The sequence below is a fragment of the Salmo salar genome, unplaced genomic scaffold, assembly GCF_905237065.1.
Source record: "Salmo salar unplaced genomic scaffold, Ssal_v3.1, whole genome shotgun sequence".
NCBI lineage: Eukaryota > Metazoa > Chordata > Actinopteri > Salmoniformes > Salmonidae > Salmo > Salmo salar.
This window is the reverse complement of record NW_025548466.1, coordinates 297526-311021: the sequence shown is the minus strand read 5'-3', so window position 1 is coordinate 311021 and position 13496 is coordinate 297526. Positions and strand designations below refer to the sequence as shown.

General features: G+C 41.6%; 1 protein-coding gene and 2 non-coding genes across 3 annotated transcripts in view; 1 reads left to right on the top strand and 2 right to left on the bottom strand.

Annotated features, from left to right (window-relative positions):
- Positions 1-1649: 1649 nt before the first annotated feature.
- On the bottom strand, positions 1650-1721 carry trnat-ugu (transfer RNA threonine (anticodon UGU)). The gene has a single exon. It is a non-coding gene; the product is annotated as a tRNA-Thr (tRNA).
- Positions 1722-2192: 471 nt separating this feature from the next.
- Positions 2193-2264, bottom strand: trnaa-cgc (transfer RNA alanine (anticodon CGC)). Its single transcript has one exon. It is a non-coding gene; the product is annotated as a tRNA-Ala (tRNA).
- A 4495-nt stretch (positions 2265-6759) lies between these two features.
- The window catches only part of LOC123724029 (glycine receptor subunit beta), a 56541-nt gene continuing 49804 nt past the window's right edge, over positions 6760-13496 (top strand). Inside the window, exons 1-2 of the mRNA XM_045712407.1 lie at positions 6760-7040; positions 11583-11690. Coding sequence (XP_045568363.1) covers positions 11584-11690 — 107 coding nt within the window. The 5' untranslated portion in view covers positions 6760-7040; position 11583. The remainder of the gene's footprint in view (positions 7041-11582; positions 11691-13496) is intronic.

Sequence of the window (13496 nt, the reverse complement as noted above, 5' to 3'; positions counted from 1 at the left end):
ATTCATGTAAAGTACTGGCTCTACCTAAGATTCATCCTACTACTAATAGCTGTGTTGCAATATTTTTGTTTTCTGCTCCTCAATTTAAAGTCTTATCATGTTTTATAAAAGGATTTAACTATGATCTTCATTTCAACCTTACCACTTGGCCACCATGCCACTCTACGCTCTGTATTATATATCAACATTCAGGAAAGTAGTAGTTGTGTAAATGATGAATTTGGCACACGCAAATAAACTCAGTGGAGAATCTTGGGAGTTGCCACCTCATCCATATTTTGCATGCACTCCCCCTCTAACTTCCATCCATTTCTTTGAATAATGCAATATCAATACAATTACTTTTTATATACACACTCCATTGAAAGTAATATGCAATTCTTCCCCGAATTTGGATCACTTTTTTAAAATGCCCATAAAGATGGCATATAATGCCCTTCTGTTCTATAATTGTACGAACAGGGATTGAAGGAATTTCTTCAGATTAAAACCAATTATTTAGTCTCTGTTTCCTGCGTTAAATTCAACATTCTGTAAAGTGAGTTGGTTGGGTCAATACGGTAATTTTAAATGGAGATGCTGGGGGTTGACCGACCTCATACACTGCCTCCTCTACCACTAGCTACATCCCGTTCTGGAAAGATTAAAATTATCTTATTTTATTTTATTTCACCTTTATTTAACTAGCTAGTGAAGTTCTCATTAACTGCACCTAATAAACAAAGCAGTGCGACACAAACACAATAGAGTTACAAATGAATACAAGCGTAAGTCAATCACAATAGAAAAAAGTCTCTTTTCGGTGTGTGCAAATGGCATGGTAAGGTAATAAATAGCCATGGTATGAGGTATTACATTTACAAATTAACACTGAGTGACAGATGAGCAGATGATGATGTGCAGGTACAAATCTTTGCAAAAGAGCAAAAGTAAATAAAAACAATATGGGGATGAGTAGTAGATTGGGTGTATTTACAGATGCCTTGTACAGCTGCGGCGATCGGTTTGCTTCTCAGATAGCTGATGTTTAAAGTTGGTGATAGAAATATAAGTGTCCAGGTTCAATTTTTCAATTTGTTCCAGTCATTGGCAGCAGAACTGAGGGAAAGGCAGCCAAAGGGGGTTTTGTTTGGGATACCAGTGTTATCTTGAGTCTTTGGTGTGTTTTTATCGTACCATTTAATAAAGGCGGACTTTACCTAGCATAGACTTATAGATGACCTGGAAGTGTTCTGGTGACGATTAGCGAGGGCCCGCCACTAACTACAGTCGGTTCATATCAATACAATTTCCTTTTCTTTACACTGTTCTAATAAAACATTTCTTAATATCATATCTTCCATAACGTCAAACAAGATTGAACCCATGTGCTTCAGTTTACAGAAACAGATGATTTAGCATATCTATTTCCTTCTTAGAATGTCAACATTCTGGAAAGTGGGAGTTGTGCAAAAGCTAATTTAACAACTAATTACACTCAACAGAGAAGTTGGGGATTAACGTTGGACCGCATTCATGTAAAGTACTGGCTCTACCATAGAGATTCATCACCTTACTATAATAGCTGAGTTGCAGTAATGATACAACTTGATTTTCTGCAAAGTCCTCCATTTAATGCACAGGTCCATGATATCAGATGTCTTTCATGAAGGCACAGAAGGGATTTGAACCCATGATCTTCAGTTTACAAGACCAACACCTTACCACTTGGCCACCATGCCACTCTACGTTTTGAATTATATCTCAACATTCAGGAAAGTAGTAGTTGTGTAAATGTGAATTTGGCACACAAATAAACTCAGTGGAGAATCTTGGGATTGAACCGAGGACCTCATCCATATTTTGCATGCACTCCCCCTCTGAGCTTCCATCCCATTTCATTTGCAGATAAAATGCAATATCAATACAATGTACTTTTTATATACACCACTCCATTGAAACTACAAGGAAATGATAGCAGCAATTCTTAAACCAGGTACAGACTGGGATCGAACCCATAAACTTCAGTTTTTGAAAATGACGCCATAAAAGATGGCAATCATGCCACTTCTGTTCTATAATTGTACGAACAGGGATTGAAGGAATGTTCTTCAGATTACAAAACCAAATTATTTAGCACGTCTCTGTTTCCTGCTTAGAATTACAACATTCTGTAAAGTAGGAGTTGGTTGGGTCAATGCAGTAATTTTAAATGGAGATGCTGGGGATTGAACCCAGGACCTCATACATGCGAAGCATGCGCTCTACCACTGAGCTACATCCCCGCTCTGGGAAAGATTAAAAATGTATCTTATTTTATTTTATTTCACCTTTATTTAACCAGGTAAGCTAGTGGAGAACAAGTTCTCATTGAGAACTGCAACCTGGCCAAGATAAAGCAAAGCAGTGTGACACAAACAACAACATAGAGTTACAAATGGAATAAACAAGCGTACAGTCAATAACACAATAGAAAAAAAGAAAGTCTATATTCAGTGTGTGCAAATGGCATGAGGAGGTAAGGTAATAAATAGGCCATGGTAGTGAGGTAATTACAATTTAGCAAATTAACACTGGAGTGATAGATGAGCAGATGATGATGTGCAAGTACAAATACTGGTGTGCAAAAGAGCAGAAAGTAAATAAAAACAATATGGGGATGAGGTAGGTAGATTGGGTGGGCTATTTACAGATGGCCTATGTACAGCTGCAGCGATCGGTTAGCTGCTCAGATAGCTGATGTTTAAAGTTAGTGAGGGAAATATAAGTGTCCAGGTTCAGCGATTTTTGCAATTCGTTCCAGTCATTGGCAGCAGAGAACTGGAAGGAAAGGCAGCCAAAGGAGGTGTTGGCTTTGGGGATGACCAGTGAGATATATCTGCTGGAGCGAGTGCTACGGGTGGGTGTTTTTATCGTGACCAGTGAGTTGAGATAAGGCGGAGCTTTACCTAGCATAGACTTATAGATGACCTGGAGCCAGTGGGTCTGGTGACGAATATGTAGCGAGGGCCAGCCGACTAGAGCACACAGGTCGCAGTGGTGGGTAGTTTACGGCTCCCTAAATTTTATCAGCACATCGATTGTGCGACCCGGGCTGGCAAAACTCTGGATCATTGTTATTCTAACTTCCGTGACTCATATAATGCCCTACCCGCTCTCCTTTCGGAAAATCTGACCACGACTCAATTTTTTTGCTCCCAGCCTATAGACAGAAACTAAAACAGGAAGGACCCCTGCTCAGGTCTGTTCATCGCTGGTCCGACCAATTGGATTCCACGCTTCAAGATTGCTTTGATCACGTGGACTGGGATATGTTCCGCATAAGCGTCGAAAAACAACATTGATGAATACACTGATTCTCTGAGCGAGTTTATTAGCAAGTGCATCAGTGATGTTGTACCCACAGCGTCTATTAAAACATTCCCCAACCGGAAACTGTGGATTGATGTCAGCATTCGCGCAAAACTGAAAGAGCGAACCACTGCTTTTAATCAGGGCAAAGTGACCGGAAACATGACCGAATTCAAACAGTGTAGCTATTCCCTCCGCCAAGGCAATCAAACAAGCTAACCGTCAGTATAGAGACAAAGTGGAGTCGCAATTCAACGGCTCAGACACGAGAGGTATGTGGTCTATCAGTCAATCACGGACTACAAAAGAAAAACCAACCCCGTCGCGGACCACGATGTCTTGCTCCCAAGACAGACTAAACAACTTCTTTGCTCGCTTTCATAGGACAATACAGTGCCACTGACACGGCCCGTTACCAAAACTTGCAGCCAATGTGAGTAAAACATTTTAAACGTGTTAACCCTCGCAAGGCTGCCGGCCCAGACAGCATCCCCAGCTGCGTCCTCAGAGCATGCTCAGACCAGCTGGCTGGTGTGTTTAACGGACATATTCAATCAATCCTTATCCCAGTCTGCTGTTCCCACATGCTTCAAGAGGGCCACCATTCTTCCTTTTCCCAAGAAAGCTAAGGTAACTGAGATAAATGACTACCGCTCCATAGCACTCACTTATGTCATCATGAAGTGCTTTGAGAGACTAGTCAAGGACCATATCACCTCCAACCTACCTGACACCCTAGACCCACTCCAATTTGCTTACCGCCCCAATAGGTCCACAGACGACGCAATCGCAATCACACTGCACACTGCCCTAACCCATCTGGACAAGAGGAATACCTATGTAAGAATGCTGTTCATTGACTACAGTTCAGCATTTAACACCATAGTGCCCTCCAAACTCGTCATTAAGCTCGAGACCCTGGGTCTCGACCCTGCCCTGTGCAACTGGGTCCTGGACTTCCTGACGGGCCGCCCCCAGGTGGTGAGGGTAGGTATCAAAATCTCCACCCCGCTGATCCTCATCACTGGGGCCCCATTAGGGTGTGTGCTCAGCCCTCTCCTGTACTCCCTGTTCACCCATGACTGCGTGGCCATGCACGCCTCCAACTCAATCATCAAGTTTGCAGACGACACAACAGTGGTAGGCTTGATTACCAACAACGACGATACGGCCTACAGGGAGGAGGTGAGGGCCCTCGGAGTGTGGTGTCAGGAAAATAACCTCACACTCAATGTCAACAAAACAAAGGAGATGATCGTGGACTTCAGGAAACAGGAGAGGGAGCAGCCCCCCATCCACATCGACGGGACAGCAGTGGAGAAGGTGGAAAGTTTTAAGTTCCTCGGCGTACATATCACGGACAAACTGAAATGGTCCACCCACACAGACAGCGTGGGGAAGTGCCTCTTCAACCTCAGGAGGCTAAAGAAATTTGGCTTGTCACCAAAAACACTCACAAACTTTTACAGATGCACAATCGAGAGCATCCTGTCAGGCTGCATCACCGCCTGGTACGGCACCTGCACCGACCACAACCGCAGGGCTCTCCAGAGGTTGGTGCGGTCTGCCCAACGCATCACCGGGGACAAACTACCTGCCCTCCAGGACACCTACAACACCCGAAGTCACAGGAAGGCCAAAAAGATCATCAAGGACATCAACCACCCGAGCCACTGCCTGTTCACCCTGCTACCATCCAGAAGGCGAGGTCAGTACAGGTGCATCAAAGCTGCGACAGAGAGACTGAAAAACAGCTTCTATCTCAAGGCCATCAGACTGTTAAACAGCCATCACTAACATTGAGTGGCTGCTGCCTACTGACTCAACTCTAGCCACTTTAATAATAGAAAAATGTATGTAATAAATGTATCACCAGCCACTTTAAACAATGCCACTTTATATCATGTTTACATACCCTACATGACTCATCTCATATGTATATACTGTACTCTATACCATCTACTCTGTCTTGCCTATGCCGTTCGGCCATCACTCATTCATATATTTTTATGTACATATTCTTATTCATTCCATTACACTTGTATGTATAAGGTAGTTATGAAATTGCTAGGTTAGATTACTTGTTAGATATTACTGTATAGTCGGAACTAAAAGCACAAACATTTCGCTACACTCGCATTAACATCTGCTAACCATGTGTATGTGACAAATACAATTTGATTTGATTTGATTTGAAGGGGCTTTGGTAACAAAATAATTATTCTATAGACTGTGCTCTACTGTAGAATATATAGACTGTGTTCTACTGTAGAATATAAAGACTATGTTCCACTGTGAATATATAGCTGCTCTACTGTAGAATATATAGACTGTGTTCTACTGTAGAATATAAAGACTGTGTTCCACTGTAGAATATATAGACTGTGCTCTACTGTAGAATATATAGACTGTGTTCTAGAATATTCTGTGCTCTTGTGAATAATCTACTGTAGAATATAAAGACTGTGTTCCACTGTAGAATATATAGACTGTGCTCTACTGTAGAATATATAGATGGCGTAGATATAAGACTGTGTGTGTATATAGACTGTGCCTACTGTAGAATATATAGACTGTGTTCTACTGTTATTTCCCTGTTTTCTCTACTGTAGAATATATAGACTGTGTTCTACTGTAGAATATAAAGACTGTGTTCCACTGTAGAATATATAGACTGTGCTTTGCAGTAGACCATAAAGAGGGGACCATAAAGAGCATTACAATGACACTGTGCTCGTGCATGGACTCGTGCTGCTAACATGGGGCTTGAGCTACTGCGCATGTTAGAGCGCAGATGCACAAACACGCAACTCTGACATACACAGTCTCTCTCCCTGCCTCTCTCACACAGTCTCTCTCCCTGCCTCTCTCACACACAGTCTCTCTCCCTGCCTCTCTCACACACAGTCTCTCTCCCTGCCTCTCTCACACACAGTCTCTCTCCCTGCCTCTCTCACACACAGTCTCTCTCCCTGCCTCTCTCACACACAGTCTCTCTCCCTGCCTCTCTCACACACAGTCTCTCTCCCTGCCTCTCTCACACAGCTCTCCCTGACCTCTCTCCCTGCCTCTCTCTCTCTCTCTCCCTGACTCTCTCTCCCTGCCTCTCTCTCCACTCTCTCTCCCTGCCTCTCTCTCTCTCCCTGCCTCTCTCACACACTCTCTCCCTGCCTCTCTCACACTCTCTCCCTGCCTCTCTCTCCCTGCCTCTCTCTCTCCCTGACTCTCTCTCCCTGACTCTCTCTCACGCTCTCTCTCACACACACTCTTCCTCTCCCTGACTCTCTCTCCCTGACTCTCTCTCACTCTCTCTCTCTGAATCTCTCTCACTCTCTCTCCCTGACTCTCTCTCACACTCTCACACTCTCTCTCACACACTCTCTCTCTGCCTCTCTTACACACACTCTCTCTCCCTGCCTCTCTCTCACACACACTCTCGATCCCTCGTTTTCACAACCTCCCTCACTTTCACCCACGTACGCTCCCTCCCTCCCTACCTCTCTCCCTCCCTCCCTCTCTAACGCCCTCTCTCCCTCCCTCCGTCTCTCTTCTGACAGATATATGGTCATTGTGTGGGCAGGCGGAAGGAGCTGGGTTGAACTTGAGAACGGCACACGAGAGGAGACGGAGGAAAGGACATGATGCTGCTGCAGTAACCGACATCGTTGTTAAAACATCGCAGCAACCAGCGTAGCAACCAGAGTGTCAAGGTAAGATAAACAGCTCTCTCTTCATTCTGCAGTAACTCTCATTATGACATTCTATCTCTCCCTCTTTCCCTCTCTCTCTTTCAATCTCTCCTCTCTACCTCCATCTTTCCCTCTCTCCCTCAATCTCTCCCTCTCTCCTCTCTGTATGCCTCTCCATCTCTGTCTCTTTCTCTCTATCTGTCAGTCTCTCTCCCTTGGTGTCTCTCTCGGTCTGTCTGTCTGTTGTATTGTGACGAGTCAGGACAATATGACTGAGAAAGGTTGGTAGACATAATCAGTATGTGTGTAATGCCAGAATACTGTGTATAATGTTAGACTGCTCTGTTTATATATAATGTGTATAATGTTAGACTGCTCTGTTTATATATAATGTGTATTGTGTTACTGCTCTGTTTATATATAATGTGTATTAGATGTTAGACTGCTCTGTTTATATATAATGTGTATACTGTTAGACTGCTCTGTTTATATATTTAGACTGTTGTTTTATAATGTGTATACTGTTAGACTGCTCTGTTTATATATAATGTGTATTAGATGTTAGACTGCTCTGTTTATATATAATTTTATCACGAACGTCGTATGAAGGAGACCAAGGTGCAGCGTGCGTATCGTTCCACATTTTCATTTAAATGCGAAACTTTGCAAGACAGACAATAAACTATAAACAAAAACAACAAACCGTGACGACAGAGGAGCAACGTGCACTAACTCAAAATAATCTCCCACAAACACAGGTGGGAAAAACACTTACTTAAATATGATCCCCAATTAGAGACAACGATGACCAGCTGCCTCTAATTGGAGATCATACAAAACCCCAACATAGAAAAAATAAACTAGAACCAAACATAGAACGAAATAAACTAGATAACCCCCCCCCCAGTCACGCCCTGACCTACTCTACCATAGAAAATAAGAGCTCTTCTATGGTCAGGACGTGACAAATGGGTATTACATGTTAGACTATTCTGTTTCTATATAATGTGTACCCGCATAACACCAGTCTCAACGTCAACAGTGAAGAGGCGACTCCGGGATGCTGGCCTTCTAGGCAGAGTTGCGAAGAAAAATCCATATCTCAGACTGGCCAATAAAAAGAAAAGATTAAGATGGACAAAAAAATGTCTCCTCTCTCTCTGCCTCTCTGTGTCTTTCTCCCTGAGTCGCCTCTTCACTGTTGACATTGAGACTGGTGTTTTGCGGGTACTATTTAATGAAGCTGCCAGACATTTCTAAGTGACCCCAACTTTTTGAGCGGTAGTGTATACTAATACAATTGGTGAGAGAAAGATATTTTGTTTAATAAATATTACATTTTCTGAAAGTAAAAAAAATGATGGCCAAAATTGGCACCCCTGTTTTCAATACCTCACCTTACGAGGATAAGGGCACATAGTATTTCTCCAAAATGTTGTATGAGATGGGAAAACACATTGAGAGGGATCTCAGACCATTCCTCCATACACTCTTAGAAACATGGTGCTAACTACAACCTAAAAGGGTTCACATTGAGAGGGATCTCAGACCATTCCTCCATACACTCTTAGAAACATGGTGCGAACTACAACCTAAAAGGGTTCTTCGGAAGCCCCCATAGGAGAATCCTTTGAAGAATCCCTTTTTGGTTCCAGGTAGAACCCTTTTGAGTTCCATGTAGAACCCTTTTGAGTTCCAGGTAGAACCCTTTTGAGTTCCATGTAGAACCCTTTTTGGTTCCATGTAGAACCCTTTACACAAAACATGTGGCTCAGTTGGTAGAGCATGGTGTTTGCAATGCCAGCATGGTGTGTGCAACGCCAGGGTTGTGGGATCGATTCCCACGGGGGGCCAGTACCCCAAAAAAAATACATGAAATGTGTGCGTTCACTACTGTAAGTTGCTCTTATCCAGAGCGTCTGTAAAATAAGCACAGACAAAGATACTGTATGGAGGAATGGTATAAGATCCCTCCCAATGTGTTTGCCAAATTACAAACATTTTAGAAAAGGCTTTGTTTTCATCGTAAGGGGAGGTATTGAAAGGTATTGAAACGGGGGTGCCAATAATTGTGACCCCTATCTTCTTGAGAGAAAAAAATATGATTACCTGTTAAACAAAATCTCTGTCTGAACAATTAGAATAAAATAACTGTAAAACATTTTTTTTTGCATACAATATAGCTCAGTATTTGTTTTATTTATTTTATACAGTCTTTTTGCTAACATTTATCAAGGGTTTAATAATGTTGGACCCCACTGTATATCTAAATGTTTTTAATAATGTTGAACCCAACTGTATATCTAAATGTTTATCGAGGGTTTAATAATGTTGAACCCCACTGTATATCTAAATGTTTATCAAGGGTTTAATAATGTTGGACCCCCACTGTATATCTAAATGTTTATCAAGGGTTTAATAATGTTGGACCCCACTGTATATCTAAATGTTTATCAAGGGTTTAATAATGTTGGACCCCAACTGTATATCTAAATGTTTATCAAGGGTTTAATAATGTTGGACCCCAACTGTATATCTAAATGTTTATCAAGGGTTTAATAATGTTGGACCCCAACTGTATATCTAAATGTTTATCAAGGGTTTAATAATGTTGGACCCCAACTGTATATCTAAATGTTTATCAAGGGTTTAATAATGTTGGACCCCACTGTATATCTAAATGTTTATCAAGGGTTTAATAATGTTGGACCCCAACTGTATATCTAAATGTTTATCAAGGGTTTAATAATGTTGGACCCCAACTGTATATCTAAATGTTTATCAAGGGTTTAATAATGTTGGACCCCAACTGTATATCTAAATGTTTATCAAGGGTTTAATAATGTTGGACCCCAACTGTATATCTAAATGTTTATCAAGGGTTTAATAATGTTGGACCCCAACTGTATATCTAAATGTTTATCAAGGGTTTAATAATGTTGGACCCCAACTGTATATCTAAATGTTTATCAAGGGTTTAATAATGTTGGACCCCAACTGTATATCTAAATGTTTATCAAGGGTTTAATAATGTTGGACCCCAACTGTATATCTAAATGTTTATCAAGGGTTTAATAATGTTGGACCCCAACTGTATATCTAAATGTTTATCAAGGGTTTAATAATGTTGGACCCCAACTGTATATCTAAATGTTTATCAAGGGTTTAATAATGTTGGACCCCAACTGTATATCTAAATGTTTATCAAGGGTTTAATAATGTTGGACCCCAACTGTATATCTAAATGTTTATCAAGGGTTTAATAATGTTGGACCCCACTGTATATCTAAATGTTTATCAAGGGTTTAATAATGTTGGACCCCAACTGTATATCTAAATGTTTATCAAGGGTTTAATAATGTTGGACCCCAACTGTATATCTAAATGTTTATCAAGGGTTTAATAATGTTGGACCCCACTGTATATCTAAATGTTTATCAAGGGTTTAATAATGTTGGACCCCACTGTATATCTAAATGTTTATCAAGGGTTTAATAATGTTGGACCCCAACTGTATATCTAAATGTTTATCAAGGGTTTAATAATGTTGGACCCCAACTGTATATCTAAATGTTTATCAAGGGTTTAATAATGTTGGACCCCACTGTATATCTAAATGTTTATCAAGGGTTTAATAATGTTGGACCCCAACTGTATATCTAAATGTTTATCAAGGGTTTAATAATGTTGGACCCCAACTGTATATCTAAATGTTTATCGAGGGTTTAATAATGTTGGACCCCAACTGTATATCTAAATGTTTATCAAGGGTTTAATAATGTTGGACCCCACTGTATATCTAAATGTTTATCAAGGGTTTAATAATGTTGGACCCCAACTGTATATCTAAATGTTTATCAAGGGTTTAATAATGTTGGACCCCAACTGTATATCTAAATGTTTATCAAGGGTTTAATAATGTTGGACCCCAACTGTATATCTAAATGTTTATCAAGGGTTTAATAATGTTGGACCCCAACTGTATATCTAAATGTTTATCAAGGGTTTAATAATGTTGGACCCCAACTGTATATCTAAATGTTTATCAAGGGTTTAATAATGTTGGACCCCAACTGTATATCTAAATGTTTATCAAGGGTTTAATAATGTTGGACCCCAACTGTATATCTAAATGTTTATCAAGGGTTTAATAATGTTGGACCCCAACTGTATATCTAAATGTTTATCAAGGGTTTAATAATGTTGGACCCCAACTGTATATCTAAATGTTTATCAAGGGTTTAATAATGTTGGACCCCACTGTATATCTAAATGTTTATCAAGGGTTTAATAATGTTGGACCCCAACTGTATATCTAAATGTTTATCAAGGGTTTAATAATGTTGGACCCCAACTGTATATCTAAATGTTTATCAAGGGTTTAATAATGTTGGACCCCAACTGTATATCTAAATGTTTATCAAGGGTTTAATAATGTTGGACCCCAACTGTATATCTAAATGTTTTTAATAATGTTGAACCCCACTGTATATCTAAATGTTTATCAAGGGTTTAATAATGTTGGACCCCAACTGTATATCTAAATGTTTATCCATCCAACAGAATGGACCTGAGGATAATTCTCCTCCTGCTAACTCTAGCCCAGTCTGCAGAGAGCGGAGGAAAACCTGCAAAGAAAGTCAAGAAGGGAAAGCAGGTCATATGTCCTTCGTAAGTTCTTCTCAGTGGTAGTAGTATCCAATCAAACTTTATTAGCTACGTGCCCCCGAATTACAACAGGAGTAGACCTTACAGGGAAATGCTTACTTACAGGCTCTAACCAATAGTGTGGGGAAAAAGGTGTGTGTTGTGTGTGTGTGTGTGTGTGTTGTGTGTGTGTGTGTGTGGGTGTGTGTGTGTGTGTGTGTGTGTGTGTGTGTTTGTAAGTAAAGAAATTAAACAACAGTAAAAAGACATTAGAAAATAAGAGTAGCAAGGCGATATACAGACACCGGTTAGTCAGGCTGATTGAGGTAGTATGTACATGTAGATATGGTTAAAGTGACTATGCATATATGATAAAGAGAGAGTAGCAGCAGCGTAAAAGAGGGGTTTGGGGTGGGGGGGGAGGGCACACAATGCAAATAGTCCGGGTAACCATTTGGTTACCTGTTCAGGAGTCTTATGGCTTGGGGGGAAAAACTGTTGAGAAGCCTTTTTGTCCAACACTTGGCACTCCGGTTCCGCTTGCCATGCGGTAGTAGAGAGAACAGTCTATGACTGGGGTGGCTGGGGTCTTTGACAATTTTTAGGGCCTTCCTCTGACACCGCCTGGTGTAGAGGTCCAGGATGGCAGGCAGCTTTGCCCCAGTGATGTACTTGGCCGTACGCACTACCCTGTCACGGTTGTCGCGGGGTAAAGACCAAGGCGCAGCGGGTTGCGTGCTCATCATTATTTTATTTATAGGTGAACACGAAAAAACAATAAACAAAGAACGACAGTACGACAGTTTCGCAGGCTACACACAAAAGCAATGCAAAAAACAATCTCCCACAAAGGGACAGGTGGAAAACAGACTCCCTAAGTATGACTCTCAATCAGAAACAACGATGTACAGCTGAGAGCCATACCAGGCCAACAAAGAAATACACAACATAGAAAACCTAGAATACAAAACAAGAACATAAACCAAAAATCCCGGAACACATAAATCCAACACCCCTCTACATACACACACACCCGAACCATATAAAACAAATACCCCTCTACCTAAATACATAGCCCAAACCACATGAAACAAACACCCCCTGCCACGTCCTGACCAACAATAACCCCTATACCTGGTCAGGACGTGACACTACCCTCTGAAGTGCCTTGCGGTCGGAGGCCGAGCAATTGCCGTACCAGGCAATGATGCAACCGGTCAGGATGCTCTCGATGTTGCAGCTGTAGAACCTTTTGAGGATCTCAGGACCCATGCCAAATCTTTTCAGTTTCCTGAGGGGGAATAGGTTTTGTCGTGCCCTCTTCATGACTGTCTTGGTGTGTTTGGACCATTCTAGTTTGTTGTTGATGTGGACTTCAAGGAATTTGAAGCTCTCAACCTGCTCCACTACAGCCCCGTTGATGAGAATGGGGGCGTGCTCAGTGCTACTTTTCCTGTAGTCCACAATCATCTCCTTAGTCTTGGTTATGTTGAGGGATAGGTTGTAATTCTGGCACCACCCGGCCAGGTCTCTGACCTCCTCCCTATAGGCTGTCTCGTCATTGTCGGTGATCAGGGCTACCACTGTTGTGTCGTCTGCAAACTTAATGATGGTGTTGGAGTCGTGCCTGGCCATGTAGTCGTGGGTGAACAGGGAGTACAGGAGGGGACTGAGCACGCACCCCTGGGGAGCTCCAGTGTTGAGGATCAGTGTGACAGTTGTGTTGCTACCTACCCTCACCACCTGGGGGCGGCCCGTCAGGAAGTCCAGGATCCAGTTGCAGAGGGAGGTGTTTAGTCCCAGGGTCCTTAGCTTAGTGATGAGCTTTGA